Raw genomic sequence first — 22485 nt, 5'->3', positions numbered from 1 at the left:
AATTAGAGTAATTGCTAAGTAATTAATAGGCATTTTTATTATTATCGCGGAAGCTGTATCAATTGGAAAAAAACAAGAAATAGTATATACTACAGTGAAACCTGTCTAAGACGGACACTGCATAAGACAGAAACCTGTCTTAAACGGAATCAGAATATAGTCCGTTCAATGATTAGTGCTTTGATTTGCACTTTTATAAAACGGAAATCTGTCTAAAACGGAATATCATTTCAGTCCCTTGACGGGTCTCGTACAGGTTTCACTGTAATACATCATGTCATACATTTAGCGATTTTGACAAGCTCCCTCTTGAGAAATACTAGAAATTATTATTAAACGGCAACTGATGAAGTCAGTGGAGAACAATAATGTATTGCCTGATAACCAGCATGGTTTAGTCAGAAAAAATTACATACACCCAACCTCCTTCACTTTTACGATCATGTGACTACGACTTTTAACAAAAGCAAAAATTTGGACATAGTCTGCCTGGATTTTCAAAAGGCATTCGATCGGGTGCAACATATTATACTCTTGAAGCGTTTACGCGGGATTGGGATTGAAGCCAGGTTGTTGAATTCAATGAGGCTTTAGTGATTTTAGCCTCATATGTTAGTGTTTTTTGCAGTAAAAAGAAACTCCCCCCCCCCCATCTCTCCCGGGAGAAAAATTATGAACCCCGCCCTTGAGAAAATCCTGCGTGCAGCTATGCCTCAACAAATCATAGTGAAAGGGGGGATTTTATGATTGAATGGGTGTCAAAAGTGGAGTCCCTCAAGAACGTGTCCTAGGTCCCTTACTTTTTTTGCTTTTATCTCGATTAACGTTTCGATGGTGTTGTAGTATTTCACAGGTGACATTAAGCTAAGTGGATATAGTTGGGAAATCTAACGAGAGAGAGAGAGAGAGTTTTATAGTGAGTCTCTCTCTCTCTTTCTCACTCCAGACCGACTTGAATACAATAGCCTTGTGGGCAGTCTGAACATCCTTCTGCGGTGGTCAAAAAAGTAAATAGCATTCTTGGTTTCAAAGTCAAAGGTCTCTTCACGTTCTCCTGAAATCATCCTTGCTTTTTTTTGTGTGGCTTAGTTCGCCCAACTTATGCTGTACGGTTATCGAGGCCATGTCTACAATAGAAGGGGATTCTCTCTCTCTCTCACACACACACACAGTACCATATAATTGCTTCCATACCTCTGCCTAGGTGATATTACGAGCAAGAGCTTAACATCAATTTTTGCACTCAAAAGTGATATCTTCAGAGCCATATTTGTAAGATAGCAATATTTCGCTCCAGAACAGTAGCTGTATAAAATAAGTAACGTTCTTCAAATAAATAATAAGTAACGTTTTTCAAATAAATAATAAGTAACGTTTTTCAAATAAATAATAAGTAACGTTTTTCAAATAAATAATAAATAGTTTTCCATCAGTTCTATACTACGATTGTTTTCGTAAATTGTAAGTATATAGTTGCTTTGATTTGCACATTTGTATAGAAGGCTTGAAAAGAGACTCCATGCTTTTTTCATATACAATATGTACACTGGAATCTCTCAGCGTAGAACAGCCGTGGGACCAAAAACTTTGTCTGCTGAAAAAATGTCCATTAACGGGGAGTGTCTATTATGTGGGAGATTCTACTGTATACAGATGCTCTTCCCAGGCCCGTAGCCAGAAATTTCGCTCGGGGGGGGGGGGGAACCAAAGTGATAGAATAATAGATTTGGCCATCTTTTTCCCTTTTTCGGTCATTTTTTCAGGGGGGACCAGACCCCCAAGTCCTCCCCCCTCGCTACTGCCTTGGCTTTTCCATTTCTTTTCTTCTTGATATGCCAAGTATCTTGCACGAACTTCATTTTCTTCTTTGGGGAAAATTGTACACACTATCTTTTGCATTGTAGTTTTCTTCAACATGGTGATATCTTTTTTCACATTATTTTCTCTCATTGTTTCATACTTTTGCTGCTGAATGAATATCGAATGTTGTTTTATTTTATACGTAGTTCCGAATGTAATTACTTCATAAAAACATTATGAATTATGTTATTTACCACCAACAAAACATAACAACGCAAATTATTTTGTTAACACCCCCCTCCTACAAAAAAAACTAATTTTATTTACTAATGGGACATTATTGATTAATCATGCTGTACTTTATGAAAACAATATCTACTTAGGTTCAAAATTAATCATTCATTTTATCCATACCGTTCTGATCTGTAGATCTGTAGTTGCGTGTAATTGAATAATGATATGAATAAAGTTTCCTAAAAGTTTTGACGAAATCGTGTCATCAATGTTATCATTATTATAAAAAATATGTTTCTATACTTTTTTAATATTCAATATGCAGTTAGATGCGCCGCAACTTCTAAAAATTTCCTAACGATCATCAAAATATTATTCTATTCAGCATCGTATAAACCTTCGGATTGTAAGATATATATCAGGAATATATTACGTTGCATTGCGTTTCGTTTCTCAGCAGTGCCAGACTGCTGCTTTTGTGGGGGCTCTAAAATATCTGTTCCCTACATCGTGGGTATCATGGTCCCCACGAGGAGGTCCAGAGATCAAACTTATATATATACCAGTATATTATATATATTTTTCAAATTTAATCTATAAATTTACTACAAAAACAATGTAGGAAGTACAGTCCTGTAACCTTCGTGTCGTCTCCGTGCGTGTGCTAATTCATAAGGCGCAATCATATTTTTCAATGTGTCCTGACTATAAATTGATAGCATGTTGGACTAGGGCCTCATCAAGCAGTTAAATACAAAGTACAATAAAATTAGTAAATGTTTTTTCTTGTCTCATTTCAAGGGCCCGAATATCGTGCGGCGCGATGTAGTTGCATCGTGCCGCAGGATATTCGGGGCACCCTTTGCATCTGCCTTGACCCTGCTTGGCACCTTAGGGGTGTGAACATAATGCACACTGATTTCCGATTCTGCCAGTAAATACCATTACGAATTGGTTAAAAACGTGTATTTCAAGTAACTAATTTAACCAATCCGTAACGACCAGGGATGTTGGTTAGACTTGTGGGTTCTTGACTTGCTCGACTTGAGATGTATGTAGGAAATTTTTAATTTCTAAATTTATTCTGGGGAAAGGGATGTTCGGGCCCATGCTGCAAAATAGTATGGATGAACGAGCGCCCACAGCACCCCCGGCTCCGACGACATTGGTAACGGTGCCAACTCGCAGAATCGGAAACCAGCGTACACTATGTTCGTACCCTAAAGCACTAATTTCCGTTCGAATGTCTGGATAAGAAACATACATAAAAACATGGCCATCGCAAATCGGCTTGAAACTGTAGGTATCTGTCTAATGTTTGTCTAATGTTTGTCTAATGTTTGCCGCTGTGGTGGTCGAGTGGTTATAGTGCCGGACTCGTGATGCGAGGATCCGGGTTCGAACCCCACAGTGGTGGTCGGCTGAAGTTGGTTTTCTGTGGTTCCCAACTTCAAGGCGCTAATGCGAGCCGATCTCCCCGTTAAAAAGTCTCGCCACAGAGAGCAACAGTCCTACAACGGTAAATCATTCAACCATAACACTTCACTCATAGTTAGGAAAACTGGGGGCAGATTACAGCACTACACATAACAAGCATTACACAGAAACAAACTTTACGTCAGGTTGCACTACACGTACACGCGCATTCCCGCATGTAACGATTCATTGGGGGTTCGTTGGGGGGTTCCGCGGGGGGGGGGGTGCATGTGTGGTGTAGCAGTAGTAGGTAGGGCCTCCAAAAAATGGCTCCGGGATCCATGATGTTCTTAAGTCAGCCACCTCGTTGGGCAATTTGCCTGTTGTGGCGTTGTATTTGTATTTGTTTGTTCTCTCGTATGATAGAATCTCAGTTATATACTGAGGGCACAAACGATCAAAATAAATTGTGTGAAATCTTCCATTTACCAGAAAATGAAGCGTCAAAATACTTACGGAAATTGCCGTTTGTTTTCGTAATCGCAACTTTGATTCCGTACTATGCATGCAACCAAATAATTTATCGTTTGTTAATTTATATTGCGATACAAATTATAATGAATTCTCTCAATGAATTAATAATCATTAGCATTTGCTTATATCAAATCGAATTTCTAAACTATTAACAACGTGTTTAATAAAATACTAATAATTATGCGTGTATTTTAATTAACAGAATGAACACTTCCGTCACAGTCCGAAACCTCTACGTTCTTATGAAAAGCGACGATGGCCTAACGCGTAAGATAATTACCATTTTAAATATATATTATTACTGTAAATTTTTCTTTTCTTGAATTTCATGTCTCATTGCGCGTATATTTCAAATATTTATTACTGGACATTTTACAGTAAATATGTTTTTAGCTATGAAATTATGTCCTTTTATACTATATTATTTTTTGAATTATAGTCAGTACAGAGCAATCATAAGAGTATTAGATTCAGTCATTCTCAAAATATAGGTATTGAAAAAAAATATGAAATGCAATCGTCCACAGGTTGCTGTGTGATGGATATGAATCAGACTCTACCCTGATCCGCAAAACAGTCAATCCACCTTCAAGACTAGATCCGGACCAACAGAAAGCTTGGTACAAAGAAATTCAGAAAGGAGGAGATATTCCGTTAACTGGACTGAGAAAGCCTGCTCCAGAAAAACCCAAAGGTAAGATGTTTGAAACAAATAACGAAATTATGGCATCATTTTTTTTACGGATTACAGAAAAACTACCGATTCCTCTTTTTTAAACGTAATTTTCACGATAACAGTGGAAATTTCGATTCATTTAGATACAGTACCTATATTTCATCAAAAAGAGTAAGAAACAAAGAGTAAGACTTGATTTATGTTGTTATTTTTTACGCATGAGGATAATATTAAGAATGTATATAAGTGAATTCACTAATTCACGTTGAAATTTCTTTCTAGTTTGTCTAGGATTGAAGAGAAATTCAAAAGAAACTGTCTTTGTGAACTCTGGGTACGAAAATATCAAAAGATGGGAATATCCTCACGTGTTTGCAAATACGAATACGTCCGAGTCATTTCATACAAGTGCTCGTCCCAATGATTTTCCTTTAGTTGATTCGTTTTCAACTAGCTGTACCAAATACGATCCAAAGATTTCTTCTGAATCACGACCAACTCCTCCGATCCGTAGTTCTTCAAAATTTCTGTGCGTCTCTAAGAGCAGACACGATACTAATCACTGTGAACCATCTTTCAGCCAAGAAATTTTGCCACCAAGAAACAACTCGGTACATTTTTCTCGAAACGTTACAAATTTTATTTCCGAAGAAAATAAGAAATTTTATGAAAGTTACATCCGTTTCCACGAAGAATGTCACGATCACGAAGACTATGATGTGGAAAAGAAACAGTTCATACTGAATATTTTTTCTGCTCCTCTCAATGAATCTTCAGCATCAAAACAAACAGATTTAGGAAATGAATTTTACTTAATGAATTCTACTTATACTCAGAAAACGCCAGAAATGCTCACACACGAACATATATCGAACAGTTGCCCATTTAATCAAAACGTATCTTCTTATAATCTACCTGGAGATTTAACACGGAAATTTTGTGAAAATCTCTCCTTAAATCAAAAGAATATTCACAGAAACTACCACAGTAATAAACATGCCGATAATGGAAATTCTTCAGTTTCGTCTAGTGAGAAAATTGCTAAATGTGATACCATGAAACTGCTTCCTTTGATTGACGTTATAAAAAATACCACGGTTAATCAAAATTCTACGTCCCGAACTATAGATGAAGAACTCAAACTGTCTGAATGTAAGCGTGTACTTAACAAATTATGTGGAAACGCTAGTAGTGGTCTACGTGAATGTAAATGGAAATCAACAAATACAATCAGCCAAAAATACGAAGCGACGGATGATTCTTCACAAACAATTGCCAATGATTCATCGCAAACAATTGCCGATGATTCAAATTTGACAATCAACAGACAATTTGTGTACGATCGGTTATACGCAAAAAAGGAGGTGCACTCATCGTCTTCAAGTAGAAATGCATTTTTACATCGTTTTCTTCTAGATTCCGTAAATTCCATGAAAGAAGAAACTGATCGTTTCAATAGAAAATGCTTGGCAAATTCTAAAAATTTTACGTCAGACCCTATGAGACTAAAACATTTAGGAAATTTTACGAATTACGATAATCTCATTGATCACGGGAAAATGTTTGAAGTTGTTGATATCAGAAAGTATTTGTCACCAGTTGTTATCGATCAGAAAACTCGCATGTTTCATGGGAACGACTTGACGAACAGGAAGAGTCATTCACATATTCGCACGCCATCTGAAAGGAATTGCCATGTAGACAATCACGTGAATTTACGAACGAAACAATCCGCACTGAACGGTACATATAAGCTTCTAAATGAGAAGTTGTTTAAGGCTCTTGGATCTCGTAAAATACAGGAACCGGAAATGTATCAACGGTACATTGCAGCTGTATTACATTCAATCACAAGATCCCAAACGTTCACTGAACTCCAAAACTTTTATAAAAGTCTGGAAAAACCTTTCGGACCGTTACAAAATCGCGTTGATAAATCTAAAGCCAGTCGTTTGAGATGGCAGAAGGAACATGATAGGAGCTTATGTGTTCGACATTCTTCTGTACAAGACTTACGCAGAGTTTTCCAGAATCCTGAACGCAAAAAAACGTACCATTCCGTTAGTGTCATCTTTCAGTACCGTAAGCGGTGGTACGGAATTTCAGTGTCAAGGCTAGTGGAAAAATACAACAAGATAGACTTTTTGAATAACAGAAAATGTTTGAATGAAAATGTTTCTCAAAGTCAACAATATAACGGTGCGATCACGCATTGTGAATGGAAAAAGATGGAATGGAAGCCACGGCCTCTTTCGTACAGTGTTCAATATAATAGAGACGACAAAATTAGGTTTTCCGACAGAAAGATCTCAAATTATTCGGATGATAATAATGGTACTGGGAGAATCAACTGGTTTTTTTCTTCCGCTAATTCATGCATGAAACAGTGTAAACATGGCAACTCTTCACTAGAAAATGTTTCTCAGAGTTCTAAATATTCGGTTTCTTACACTGTGAAGAGAGAAGGGAATTCTCAACATTATTTTTCTCTCGATCGTAGGTTAGCAACTATAAAAGACACTAAGCTGCCTATGCAGTTTGGGCAAGATGTTCAGACAAAAATTAGTTATTTTGAAAACAAAATCAAGAAAGATCTCGGAAAGTTTCAAAGCCGTTCTTCTCCTTCTTTAGCTTGTGTTAATGTTGTCGAGAACCGACCGTTTCGCTCTCGACCTCTTGGAACCATACGAAGTTCGACAAATCTGAACGTTCACTGCAGAACCACAAATGGATATCAACCGCGGAAAGACAGCGAAACTTTTTCTTTGAGAGAGAGCCCGCCATCTTTTGCTCATGATACGTCATTCAAAGTCAACACCAATTGGAAGAAATCTTGTCTAGGCCCTTCAAGAAAAAACTTCTCTTACAGTGATCTCAGTGACTATAGCAATATCCGACGTTCATTTTTTCCCAGTCCACATTTAAACTATTTCAATCCTGGATATGTACCTGAGAGGACGGTCTCTTTTTCAGATTTACGAGATGTTTCGTTCGACAACATGGTATCACGTTCAGTTGTATCACCTGGGCCATCAACAGACACTGCGAGCTCTTTACAATTGTTGAGGTCTTCCAGTTATCTTGAACACGTCCGAAATGGCTCAATAAATAGAAATGGCAATCACGATGATAATATTGCGCTTAAAAACTTTTATTTAACTCGTGTACGCTCTGGCAGTGTTGCTGTAACTAAGCAGAAATTTGAAAGCATGGAAAGTCTGATATCCCAATCTAGTAAATTTATCAGTTCACGAAATGCCTCTGACAACGTTCAGAAAAAGCGAACGGTATTCGGCGTGGAATGGCACAAACCTAATATTCAATTTATCCGAAACAGTACTAACTATAAAAAAAATCGCATTAATGATACTTCCAATTACAGATGGAAATCTGTTAGTAGTCTTGACCTTAGCTCCTTAGGAAGTTTTTCAGGTGTAATTTACGACAGCGCTTTTATTGATAGGACACAGTTGTTACCGACTAAGAACCTTGATAAAAATGCATCTCTATCAACAGAGAGAATCTCTACAGGAACTCGAATAAAAAATTTAATAACACGTTTTGAGACTAAAAGGAATCCAAATGAAATGAACTCGAAGTTTTATGTACCTCAAATCATTCCTGATCATCTCAAAAAGCATCTAACAACTGTTAAACTGGAACGAATCGAGGTGATGTCTCCTCTCACGGATGACGCGTCACGTCAACAAAAATTGTTACAAGTTTCTGAAACTAAAAACTTATCTACAATCGATGATTCCAACGATGCTTGTAATATCCATCATATGAATTCGCAAGATAATGGTTTTTCTTCTGGAATGGTTAGCGATGCATCTCGAGACGTTGCAGCAGATTCTTTCCTACAGCATCAGACGTCGACCTTATCAGAAATTGGAGGATTAACAAGATACATATGTGAACCCATTTCAGGTGCTATATTTTTTATATGCACATGCACATTGGGGAAAACATTCTTCTGTCCTTTGTACACTGCAGAAATCGACAACACTTATCTTTCCTCACACTTCTTGAATTTCATCTTCATTCGAAAATATTTTCCTGCACATTGCTAGAGAAAGATATCTTACTTTTGGTCATTGTTATCTTTGCACTGTGAATTTACACTTCATAAATAATTTTTGTGGAATAAAAATTTATATTGATCATATTCGTTTGAATCCAGAAGACTGCTCTCTATTTATTTGAAATGGTGATGGTCAAAAGCAATGAAAACCTCTTCATAGTCAAAAATGTCTTTGGCACAATCTATTAATGCTATAAATTCTGTGCAAAATATGTATCTACAGAAAACACAATTCATGTGCTTTTTGTATATGTATTTCTGAGGCCCATCATATAGGCTATGTTTACTATAAGCATAAAAATAGCACGTTTCTCTACTAGCACCACTCTTCATTTTTAAAGAACAGTTTTGAAGATCTATTGATCTATTTTTAACTTCTAGTAATAAATAACCTATTTTTAACTTCTTGTGTGTGTGTGTGTGAGAGAGAGAGAGAGAGGTTTTTAGATGCCCGCCCATGGGCAAATAAGTTTAAGTTTTGCATCTTGATTCCGATTTGTGTTTGATATAATAATCAACGCGGATTTTATTTTATTTCTAGAATCACCACATCAATATCAAGAGACAGAGGTGAATATCCATTACAAGGCTCCAATAAGAAGCTTAGAGAAAGACTATATCGAAGAAGAAGAACTTCGAAAACGACAAGAAGATGCAGTAATATATTTCATTGATCTTTTTTTCTTATTTAATGATTTAAATTTATTACGTACGTGAGTCATGATATCAGATACGCTTATAATTATTAAAACCGTAGTTCTTTAACGATATAATTTTTATTGCATAAAGGAAATTCATATATATTTTAAATTTTTTTCTCCTTTATTTTTTTCCAATTTCAAGATGCGGAAATTCTATGCTGAAGAACGACAAAAGAAACAGTTGCAACAAGTGGCTGAAATCGAAATGAGAAGGCATTGTGACAACTTCACGTAAGTATACAGAAATCGTGCCGCTGGAAAACTATCACCATTGATTAATTTATATGTGCAGACTGCTTCACCATTTTTCTTTTACTGAAAAAATGTGTTATTGAACATCTCTTTAAAACATTTTTTTTCCTCAAATTCATTCACAGGCCATCACAAAAATCACCCATACCGTTGAATCGTTATGATAATCCTTTTGAGACGAGTTATACTTTGAAACGGCATGGTTCTCCAACTGAATATCCAAGGACACTGGCTCAAGTTCTGTATCCTTTTGTTGCTCAGAGTACAAGGTAAGTGAAATAATTTCTTGATCTACTTTTACTTATGTAAGACAAAAACATCTCTCAATTTTTCCATAGCCTCCTAATACGCATCACAATGGTTAATAAGAATTCTATAGCCTACTATTAAAAATATCGATAAAAAAAGTAATTTGTGCTATTCCCCCTATTTTTTTTAGAGAACTGAGTCTTAGCAAAGGAGATATTGTCTATATAAATCGACAAATAGATAAGAATTGGTACGAAGGAGAACACCACGGTTTCGTCGGAATATTTCCTGTGTCCTACGTTGCGGTCAGTCTATTTTCCCGTTATTTTTAAATAAATTTCAAAGAGAAAGAAATTTTTGATGAAGTCCAATCAGTGATAATATGTTTGGGCTTTGATGATTTATAGGGTGTTTTTCTCACTATTGCGAGTAATCCTTAACTGTAACTCTAAAATTACAACAAAACAGATTGTTGAATTTCTTGTATCTTCAGGTTATTCCTACTGAAAAAGCAAATCTGCAGCCAAAGAAAGCGTTTGAAGGTCATGGAATGATCAAATACACATTCAGGGCGAAAACTCCAATGGAACTTTCTGTTTTTAAGGTTTTACAATAGAATTTTTTATTACTATATTCGATTCATTTACTATAAATTTCTTGCTTTTTAAAAAAAATGAATGGTAACAATTTTGATGTATTTCCGACACATTATTAGTAAGAATATTGTATGCGTGTACATAAAATCAGTATGATCAAAACGTCCTCCTTTCAATCAATGAAATTTTCAGAACCTACCTGCTTACAAAAACATTTTTTACGTCTTTTAATATGGAAATTGATCTCATCGCGCTTACATGATTCGGGTTATATGATTCACGATACTCTCTCTCTCTCTCTCTTTTGAGGTTTTTTCTTTTTGATATGTTGAAACACGAATCTCTACGCTCTCTTAACCCTTTCAGTATTGACGGCATAGCCACCGGAACGTAAGGGCTGAGTACATTTGAGCCCCTCCCCCCACCAATCAATTTGGTAAGGGGAGCTGAGGCCCCCCCCCCAATAATTTCTGGGAAAAAATGCAATGCACCCTCCCTCTCCTGCTTACGCACCCGGGGACGACCAGCAACTTTCAGCTCTCCCGCCCAATGTTTTCTTCATGTCAGCGCCTCTGATTGACGGTACTTAAAGTACCACAAACTTTAAAAACCCCCATAACATCCCTTTCATACATTCTTGGGTGTTGGTATTTTCAAGTATATAGGCTGTATAACTACTTTAAGATTTAGATGACAGCATAAGTATGGGACAACTCGTTTTTTTTAAATATGTTAAATAATAAAATTTAGTTAGATGTTTCACCCTTGTAAAAGTAAAACATTGCATTTACAAAATGTTTATTAACAAATATATAGAATATAAATTATGACTTTCTTTGTGGTAAAGTAAATAAGTATTCATTATTATGTATCACTCAACATATTTCAATTGGTATCTTTTATTTTAATTGCAAGCGTATATAGTGCTGACGAAACTTTCAAGTACCAGGTTAATTAAATCGTTGTGTGCTAAATAAATTTTTTTTGGAGAAAAAATATTCGTTTTTGTTTTTAGGCCTTGATTAGGACTAAAAGGACCTACCAAAAAAATTTCATGACAATTGTTTTCATTTTTTCTTAATGTGGTACTGAAAGAAAGGGTTAAAGTCATATTCTATCTGTATTTGGCATCTTTTAGGGAGAACGTATCATTTTAACGAGAAGGGTAGACAACAATTGGTACGAGGGTCGTATTGGTGCTAAAAAGGGTATACTCCCAGTGTCTTACGTAGATGTTCTTCAAGAACCGGGAGATTCCAATCTTCGGAGTAAGTATTTGCCCGTCCTTATAGACTCGAAGTCTTGTATATCTATAGAAATATAGTTATTTCACACCCTAAAAACATTCACTTCATCTTATGACCGAAAAATCACGTAATTTCATAGCCATAATTATTATTTATGGTCATAAAAAGACCTCAGAATACGTTTTTGTCCACCCGGTGTCATTCGAAGGAAAATGACCAAATTTCAACGTCTATTGGACGTCATGATACTACGTGGAAAGGGATGCTTATCCTAAAAAGTTGAATTTGCTTATGTGTTAACTATACAGTAATAGCACCATGCTTTGTATGATTTTCATGAATTTCATTCGTGAATTTTTCATTAAGATTGATACGCTGAAAGTTTACAGTGCAAAAAGTGCAAAATATTAATGCTTCAATTTTTTAACTGCACCTAGGAATTTTATTATGAAGATAGCAAAATATTCTCTCTCTCTTCAAGTTAATCTTACATATACGTATAACTTATGGCATAGGTTCAATGCTATTCTTAACCCATTAAAGACGACTGATTTTTTTAAATAAAAAAAAAACACTGAGTGGGAACCACTCCCACCATTTATTGGCAAAGAAAAAAATTAAAATTTCGAATGGCAAATTTCCTTACCAACCGGCGTTAATGGGTTAATGTATTGATAACACTTTTGCTTTTAATTTCTAGGTGAAAATGCAATCTCACCAAAGCCACCAGCAAGTCCAGTTTAGTAAGTCTGGTTTTTCTTATATCTTACTTTCAGCGAATATCCAAGTTCACATCATGGAAAAAAGTTTATTTTAATTTCAAATTCCATGTCACATCCATTCATATACTCTGTTGTTGAAGTTTTAATCTCTATTTCAGTAGTCCAATAATCAATGGTAACCCATATAAGCCCTCATCAAGTCCGACTTATGTCTCAGGGTCTGCACCACTACAGAAGAACCAGGTATAAAAAAGATGGAAATTCTCTTTTTTTCCAGACTTTTCGTGTGTTAGAATTGTATTCTTACATATTGTTCCAAAAAATCGACTGATGATTTTCAAAATGGGATAGCAAGAAAACGGTGACAGATATTAAAGTCATTCTTACGGAATATAAATGTGAGAAGTCAGGAATTTCAACTATACGTCATTCATGTTGCAACGGGTTGTATAGTTATTAAAATAAAGAATTAACTTTTTATATGGACATTCTGTGCCCAAAAACCCATTTAGAAGGGAGAATCCCCCTCCATAATGACCTTAGGTATCAAGGCACTATCTAGGGTCACTTCCTGATGCACTATCCGATTCACTTGAATGCGGACACAAATTTTTCGGCCCCAAATTTGTCCAAACACGCACCTGCGCCGTACCTAGTAACACTTTCATGTCAGTGCACCTTTCTAATTTTTCGAACCAACCTCTGCTGGCATTAAAATAAGTAAGTACACTAGCACTCGTGCGAGACATTTTCTTAATGAGGTCAGCATACAACAGTTTGGCCTTTTCACATATGATGACGTCCGAAACAGAATTGCCATCTAACTGTTTTTGATTGATCCAAATTAATCATAACTGTTCGACATCTTAAATTGCTTGCGATCTCTATTCCGTTAGCACATTCAAACCTTCTGCTACATTAGCCTTCTTTATTGCTTTCTTTTTCGCCATAATGGAATCGTGGATGGCGACATCCCATACATGCTTTCAGAAATCTTAATGCCACTCTCGTATTTTTCAATGATTTCCTTCTTCAACTCGATTGTGTTCTTGGCCTTTTTCGAAGGGCTGCTGGTTCTGTAAATTTTCTTTGGTACCATGGAATTGTTTGGCTAGACGCGCAAGGCGATGCTAACACAACGAGAAACAACGCCACACCGAGCAGGATAACAAAAATTAGCAGCGAGATCAAGTGATGGAAAGCATGTATGGGTGTAATGGAAAGCATGTATGGGTGTAATGGAAAGCATGTATGGGTGTAATGGAAAGCATGTATGGGTGTAATGGAAAGCATGTATGGGTGTAATGGAAAGCATGTATGGGATGTCGCCATCCACGATAGGTTCCATTATGCCGAAAAAGAAAGCAATAAAGAAGGCTAATGTAGCAGAAGGTTTGAATGTGCTAACGGAATAGAGATCGCAAGCAATTCAAGATGTCTAACAGTTATGACTAATTTGGATCAATCAAAAACAGTTAGATGGCAATTCTGTTTCGGACGTCATCATATGTGAAAAGGCCAAACTGTTGTATGCCGATCTCATTAAGAAATGCCTCCTTTGGGCATCGACGAAATCCAAGACAACCGACGAAAACCGAGGTACAGTATAAGGGTGTGATCACACACACACACATAGTGCACGCGAGTTTTCAGAATCGGAAACACGCGTGCACTATAATCGCACCCTTACTATATTTTGCACGCGAATGCAAGTTTTGTGACGTCACAGTGATAGCTCCTCATTGGTCACGCTGTCATAACGTTGTACACAAGGAACTTCACTTTTTTCTTCTTTTTTATTCTTATTCTTCACTCCTGCACTAGACTTCATTCCCGATACCAAGGCCGCCCCGCCCCCCAATTTGGAGCCAACCATGCTTATAGCTAGAAATTTTTAATGAACAAATCTGCCACACATGGAATTTACAGCGTTTTCAATTATGATTCCATATGACGCCAAACTCGTTTGAACTCTACGGAGCGATGGTGTCTTGGGGTTTAAGGGGCCAATTAGAGCAAGTGAGTCAAGTTTAGGGGTGGGGAGTTTAAAAAAATAAGGGTTCAACAAGGTCAATCTTATTTTAAATTAAATTTAAAATTTTTATATATAAATTAAATTTTTAATAATATTAGAAATTATTTTTTAACTTAAAATTATAATTAACAAAATTATTTTTTGTTGGCATCAGGAGAGACACAGCAACAGCTTTCCAATTGGATTTTTTGGTACAGGGTGTCCATATACAAAAGTTAATTTTTTTAATACAATAATTATAAAACCTCTTTGCAACATGAATGACGCAGCTGAAATTCCTGACTTTGAACATTTATATTCCGCAAGAATGACTTCAATATCTGTCACCGTTTCCTTGCCATCCAATTTTAAAAACTGTCAGTTGATTGTGGGACAATCTGTGAAATGGTGCTATATGAATAGCTTATTCCAAGAAACTTTACTCTTTTTATACTCCTTGCAGATACCAGATTTAAGAGTTGGTGACAAAATATCACTAACGCAGTCATTGCATGTCGACACATACAACGAACCTATTCCGTAAGTTTTTATGAACACGTTTCCGTCTGTTTTTTCGAACTATAGATCAGATCTCCTATTCATTGGATTCAATTTGATGATTCAAAATCCCATTTTTTTGATGTAGGTATCGCTCACTGTATTCTTATCATCCTCAAAATGACGATGAACTAGAACTTCGAGAAGGCGATACAGTGTATGTGATGGAAAAATGTGATGATGGGTGGTATGTTGGAACCTCTTTGCGGACAGGACTGTTCGGCACTTTTCCAGGAAACTACGTTGAAAGGATCTGATATTAGAACGAATAACCTTCGCGAATCATGCAAGTAGCTTATGTCAGTTATATGATATTTGAAACTGATTTTTATATTTAATTGGATTTAAACATTTTTTTTTACTTTTCATTGTATTTTTTTACCAAAAAAATCTTAAATAAACATTGAGGTTTTTGCAATATAGTATTTTGCAAGAAAAGTACTTAGGTCTAATTTGATGACATGGATCTCTCATGTACTCAGAAAACCTTACAAATTCATTTTAATATTAGAAAATGAGGTTATCAAATCAGGATACGTGGTGATTTCGGAAATATAATTGGATAGTGATTCCCCCAAGGTCTATGAAACATTTTACAGCTCTGTCTTAAAAAAGCAATTTAAGCCGCAACATTAAGTCCATAATGTCTTACTGATTTGAAGCGGACAGGCTGAAAATCATGAAATCAACGAACGCACTTTATTGTATATCTGCTCCTACATGTTTCCTACATATAGTACGTGATCTTCAAACACGAAATATTGCTTTATTTCGTGTGAGACAAACTATTTAAAAGAAAAAGAATTAACAGAAAATATTTTTTCAGTGTGATGCAGGCTTAGAATTAGAGCTAAGAAAGGATGCACTTACTCCGCCTACTGTTTCAATAATACAGTAAAACCTCGATAAGTCGTCACTCAAGTTATCGAGAAATTACGACGGCTTAAGCGGAGCAATGACGGAAGCGAAGTGCCGTCAGCGTTAATGTGCAATACTCGTGGAAATTGCATAAATTTAAAATAATATAAAATGTATCAAAATATGAATTAAAATTACGGAATACTAACAAAATTTATAGATAACTAGCTTACCCGTCGCGCGTTGCTGCGATCTCAGAAGAAAGGAAATTCAAGGAAATGAAGGAAAGGAAAATTCAAAAAAAAAAAAACTATGCCAGAAACCTTCGCGGGAGTGTACTCAACAACTTCCCTAAGTTTCATGGCGATCGGATGAATGGTTTAGTAATGCATAAAGGACAAACAGTCATACATTCGTTTCTATATATATAGATAAAAGGGAAAAAAATTGTTTTTTGCCTATCTGAGCATTTATTTTTCAACTTACTATGGTAAAATTTATACTAGTATTTTTTAAATTTAGACTGATCAAAAAAAAGTAACTGTTAGAATATAGTTAACATTTTCCTATAAACGTCAATTTTATATATAAATACATGTAACATTTAATATTTCAGTGTTTTGAATCCTTCATCAGTAGTTCATGAAGTAATCTCGAACACAGGTCCGGAATTGAGGGGGACCTCGGCAGGGTAAAGCAGACATTAGAAGAACTTTTCACAACTTGGGAAGAAATATTTTGTTCAAATTTGAAAAAAAGCCCTAAATTAGAAATCTCCTACAGAGAAATCAGGTCCAGCTCGAACAGACCCTAACGTTTCAAGAACTGATTTTTTTTAGTCGGCAAATGAAATTTTCGGCAAATGAAAGCAATTTGCGGAAGGGTTGCACGTCTGTCACGTTTAATGATTCTCGTCAGTCGTCGTTGGTCCCGTTCTTGCATGATCTTTTTCCGCCGCAGCGATGTCGTAGATTTAATTTTTTACCGGATTCCCGATATTCACTGTATACTCGTGAAATGGTCGTACGTGAAAATCCAAATTTCATCGCTACCTCGGAGATGCTATGTCCCATCTCTCGTGCGCCGACTATAACACCACGTTCAAACTCACTTAAATCTCGATAACCTGCCATTGTAGCAGCAGTAACCGATCTAACAACTATGCCAGACACTTGTTGTGTTATATAGGCGTTGCCGACCGCAGCGCCATACTCTGATTGGTTCCATATCTCTTTATTTGCATACGCATGCCTGTACCAGTTTTTTTGGCTCTTCAGTTTATATATAAAGCTCTCTCCTCTCTCTCTTTTACGGTCACTTTTTAACATATAGCAGTGCTGCTATCTAGCTCTCTCTTTAAAGGGACCCATAGAAATCATCTATTCCTCTCACAAATTTTTCTATTGTGACTAGCTAACCGAAATTGGCGATGAGGAACCGAGGGTTTAATAACATGGCCATCTATGAAAGCTGGACGGGCGCGCGGGACCGAAGAAAAATTATGGCTTAACCGGTGTAACGACTTATTTGGGTGACGACTTACCGAGGTTTTACTGTATTTAGTAATGGCTGCATTATTAGCCAAGTTATAAGTTTATAGTATCAGGTTATAAAAATAAACGTCTCTGATCGTTGAGGTTTAAGTTCAGAGTGATTTATTCGAATGTTAATTATTCGATTCTAAATACGTAATAAGCTAAGACGGGAAATAATGTTAGCTGACATTGAAGAATAATAATTGAATCGTAACTAACTTTTTTTTCATGTGGAATTATTAAAAAAAAGTTTTATAATAACCGCATATTCACGGAATTTTCAAACATTGCGCTTTATATTCGATCTGGTCTGTATCAAATTATAAGATCTGTCTGATTTCGGAGATTATTTTGATCTCATGTAAAATGACTTGCCGTGGTTATTTTCAGTGAATTCATGGTATAAAAAATCAAAATATAGTAAAACCTCTCTTTTGCGGACACAGGCGGGACTGCAAAATATTTCGTTCGTAAAAAAAGGGGTGACCGTTAATAAGGGGTTCGAAATGCAATTTTTTTATTATGCAAGGGGAAAATATCATTTATCCTTAAAAGAGGGGATACCACTCTTAACGCGGTCGCGTTAAGAGTGGTTTTACTGTAATACGGGCTTTAAATTTAGAGCCCTCCGGTCTATCTACAATGCTGTGTAATGCGTGAGCAAGACATGTTACGTAAACATGTGGAGAAGCAAAACTACAATATTGCAGAGCAACTGTCTGAAACAATAACATTCATATCTAACACCATCCGACTGAAGCAAAGTTCATGCATAGATAAATAATTGTAATTATAATTCTGTTCGTTATAATTAGCACTCTTACAATACTTTACGATATGAGTTCAACGGTTTGTTGATTGTTAGGATATCTGAAAGTTATGCATAGTAGAGAAAGAACGTCCCTTTGTGTCACTTCCATGTTTCATAACACCAAGTTTTCTGGTTTCGGCACTTACGCTTTTTTGTGCTTAAACATACTGAGAGGAGGCTTTCTGATAAGAATTAGTACTGAAAGTTAAGATTGTAAAACGAACAATTCCTTTGGAAATTCTCAAGGCTAAAAATATCTAAGCTCTACAATGGCCTTTAAAAATCGCGGATAAGCATAAAACAATGCTGAAATGGGCATTTATGGCAGGAAAAATTCAAAAGAGCATTTTTAAAAAAAAGTTTAAGAATAGGCAAAAAAAGGCATTTATATAATTTTGCCAGAACTCTTCCGGGCTCTACTTATAATATGCATACACTTATAGATAACAAGGACTTCTAGGCAAGAATAGAAGTCCGCAACTAGATAGTCGGTCCAACCACAGCATCAAGCATTTTGCCCCCCCCCCCCAATAAAATTTTATGAGTGTTTGAAGGGTGAATCTGGCACCCAGTTTGGCACCCTCGCTCCGGGCACCAGAGCCGGCAGCACCTCTCTAGTTGTGTGACAAAGCTTATAATTTTTCATAAGAAGTCGAAGTGTCTATACCAGTGTTTCTCAACCACCGGGCCGTGAGTGATTCATCTTTTAATTCTTCCCCATTCATTTCCCATGGTCGTGTTTATGATCTGGCCTTCCACTCGAAAAAAAATACTCAACCAGGCCGCGGGCTTCCAAAGGTTGAGAACCACTATTCTATACCATAGACCAGGGGTTCTCACACTTTTGCCACCCCCATCTCTCTTCCCATGACAACATTTATCCGCGGCTCCTCAGAATAGTCTAAAAAATACCATTCTCTCTCTACATTTTAAAATACGAAGTTTTGCATTTTCTAATGAGGTAACTTCCACTATATAAAAATATTTTTCTCGAATTCATTTCAGTTGAATCACGTACATTAAGTTTTATTGGGTTGATTGAAAGCCAACTCGACACAGATTATTTCAATTATATTCTGAACTTTCTAATAACTTTTAATCACCTTCTTGTTTTCATTTGAATTAGATGTAGCTTTTAAAAGCCTTAGACTTCGTTATTACTATAAAACTGCAACATAAAAATATGGGAAGAAAATATAAAAAAAAAATCCTAATATAAAATGTTTGAAGTTGTTTATTATTATTATTTTGATGCTAATAAAAACATTATTACTTACCAATCATTTTTCAGATTTTATCCATTTTTTTGCTTTTTTCATCTTTTTCCTAATGCACTTTTTTATCCCTATTCAAACTTTTAATTCCGATAAAGTCCTTATCCGGGAATAAATGTGGATCGCTTGTGGGCATATTTATGAGGGAACTCCTTCGGGAAGGTCTCTTTCCAGCTCTTTAATAACACTTTTCTATAGTTGAATGCCTCGCGCTTATACCACGGAGATTTAAAAACTCATTCCCTCTCTCGAAATTATCAACCGGTCTGCGACAATCACACAGCAGCTCCAAGATCACGCCCACTGAGCCAAGGCGGCAAGCGCAACATCAAAGAGATGAAACATCCCTTACTATACAGGGTAAACGTGACCTGTTCTGCTAAACGAATGCGAGTGATAGACGAGCCCAAATAGAAAATGTAATTTCATAACGAAACCCAAAGATTTCCGGTAGATATTTTGGGATAAAATTATATTGAAATGAGTAATAGGACTGTGATTCCCAACCACTATGTTAAGGGTTTTTAGGGTGTTGCTAAAGTTTTGAGGTAAGTGTACCATGCAGGGCCGTAGCCAGACATTTATTTCGGAGGGGGACGACCAGTATTTCGTTGCGGGGTATAACCAGAGTTATAGAACAATAGATTTAACAATTCGTTACATAAAAATAATTTTCTAGCATTCCGACGAGAGGGCCAGACCCCCGGTTCTTCCCCCGCCCTCCCCTACGGCCTGCCATGTAAGATTTAAAATTCTTGAGGATGCCGCGATCGTATAAATTTTGGGACGAGCATAGTTGTCATAATCATCATCAGCATCACTTTGAGGGACAGGCACAGGATATTCCCTATTGAAATCAATGTTAAAATTGCTGATTTTACTTTAGAAATGCGGAAATTTAATAGGGTTTTCCGTCACATCAATAATTTTAAAAAGTGAATTGAATTCTTGATTTTTCGAACCATGTATTTGTTTAGGCAGATACAAAAAGTCCAGAAAATTAAACATAAAATAATTAGCCGGATCTACTTTCAAGTTGAATATCCATGCAATAACATTTTTGATTTCAACTTTTTATTTATATCTTCTCAAGCATGAAAAGAAAATTAATGCCTCCGTATTGTCTTTTAACATCCAACTGCATCAATCGATATAGTTTTGGATGGATCTGGATTATTGAAAATCTCTCCAGATCACAAAATGGATGCATGTCAACTGTAGGGTTTTGGGTAAACCGCCTTTGAGTGTGGGTAAACCGAATATATAGTATAATTATTTTATAACTATAATATTTTTTGATTAAGTTCTCCTTAACCAATAAAAACTACCTATATGGTGAATATCGTCATCCTTTCTCCTAACTACTAACTGATGTTCACCTATTCTTTCAATATTTTCAAATTTACCAAATTACCAATTTCAAATTGACCAAAGTACCAAGTTTGAGTTTCCAAAAGAAAATTTACAAATATCAATTTATGTTTAATCAATAAATCAGTATCTATGTATATAAAATAACATGTCCTGACTGATTCATCATCACCGAGCCGAAACCGCTGAAGCTATAATATCAGATTTTGTCAATAGTTTTGCTTTATGACATAAAGACTCACATAAGCCCCGTTTACATGTGCAAGATTGAGGGTAGCTTTGGTGATTATTACCTGCATGGCAACTTTTTTTCCTCATGGGGAAAAAATGAGGGACGGAGATCCGTTAAAAGAGTCCCATCTTTGTTGCGGAATAATGGTGAGTGACTTCGATCTCCTCTCCCATAATCCTTTGTGCCGCGAAAATTGCTGCTTAGCTCCTTCGTCGGCCATCTTGAGCCAACCACCCGTTCAACCCACGTGACCAGTGACGACTTCCAGAAAGAAGGGGGGAATACCGGCATAAACTAAATGGCATGCAAACGGGTTGTAGTGAAAATCTCTGTTACCGGGAGCTTCCCGGGATGTTTCATTGCACATATAAACGAGGCTTAAGGTAAACGAGGCTTGAGGTTTTTCAAAATTCCACCCCCAAGTTTACATGGGGGGGGGGCGGGGGAAGGACCTCAAAGGTTAGTTTAGTTTAGAAGCGAACACGCCCAGGCTCTGTCGCTTTTGCGATATAAGCTCATTGATCGTGAGATCGTGGGCGTGCCGGAGAAAACTCAAATCGACAAGCCGGCCGGGAAAGCACACCCGGTTCGGACGAACATCCCGCCAACTCCCCAAGCAGCACAACCACACCCCCACACCCAAACCCCAATCCCCGGGCACATCACCGCTCGACAAAGTCAGGACAGCACCGCGAGTGCGATTCCCCTTCCGCCCCGACACCCGTGACAAGGCCCCGCCGGCGCGGACCACAGCCACGACCTCCTATATAACCAGGTGGTCGTGCCACAGCACGCGAAGGGAGACCTCCGACCACCCCTACCATCCCTACCCCCAAGAACTTCTATTGTGGATATGAGAGAACAATTTTCTACAGGACGGGAACATCGCTTCTCATCAAGGAAAACATGGAACGCCTCGCGACAAGGGCCTCGATCGGCGCGTTATTCTTGACTACGTATGAAGTTATTTGATTTGTCGACATTCAATCTTGTTCTTGTTATTTGCTGCACCTCCGAGCGGTCTGGTTTCTTGTCCTTTTCACTTGAGGAGCCACATGCAGGTGCGACAGTCAAAGCTGCAATTTGCCAAAAGTCATGTGTGCAGAGAAATGCACGTGTGCCACATCAAAAAAATACTACAGATATACACTCATGTCCATAAATTAAGGATAATTCAGAATCGCACGGAAATCGAAATCTAAAGTAAAAATTTCACCTGTAGAATTATCACACACATCTGCAAGAATGATATGCAAATTTCAGGAAGCCACCAGATGATGCCGATAGTACGTCACAATGACGAGAGTGTAAGGGGGGGGGG

At 36.8% G+C, this 22485-nt stretch overlaps 1 protein-coding gene across 8 annotated transcripts in view; it reads left to right on the top strand.

The window, feature by feature from the left end:
• The window catches only part of LOC149085248 (uncharacterized), a 109539-nt gene that overhangs the window by 83890 nt on the left and 3164 nt on the right, over window positions 1–22485 (top strand). For all 8 annotated transcript variants that reach the window (XM_089233147.1, XM_089233146.1, XM_089233143.1 and 5 more), the window contains 12 exons: window positions 4187–4251; window positions 4512–4678; window positions 9286–9401; window positions 9588–9676; window positions 9823–9966; window positions 10137–10251; window positions 10440–10550; window positions 11681–11810; window positions 12490–12532; window positions 12670–12754; window positions 14989–15065; window positions 15172–15369. In XM_089233147.1, coding sequence (XP_089089273.1) covers window positions 4187–4251; window positions 4512–4678; window positions 9286–9401; window positions 9588–9676; window positions 9823–9966; window positions 10137–10251; window positions 10440–10550; window positions 11681–11810; window positions 12490–12532; window positions 12670–12754; window positions 14989–15065; window positions 15172–15340 — 1311 coding nt within the window. In that variant the 3' untranslated portion in view covers window positions 15341–15369. The remainder of the gene's footprint in view (window positions 1–4186; window positions 4252–4511; window positions 4679–9285; window positions 9402–9587; window positions 9677–9822; window positions 9967–10136; window positions 10252–10439; window positions 10551–11680; window positions 11811–12489; window positions 12533–12669; window positions 12755–14988; window positions 15066–15171; window positions 15370–22485) is intronic.

The sequence above is a fragment of the Pholcus phalangioides genome, unplaced genomic scaffold (assembly GCF_987345545.1).
Source record: "Pholcus phalangioides strain wild (caught in Gottingen) unplaced genomic scaffold, Ppha-v1.0 ptg000007l_1, whole genome shotgun sequence".
Classification (NCBI taxonomy): domain Eukaryota; kingdom Metazoa; phylum Arthropoda; class Arachnida; order Araneae; family Pholcidae; genus Pholcus; species Pholcus phalangioides.
This window is presented reverse-complemented; position numbering and strand designations above follow the sequence as displayed.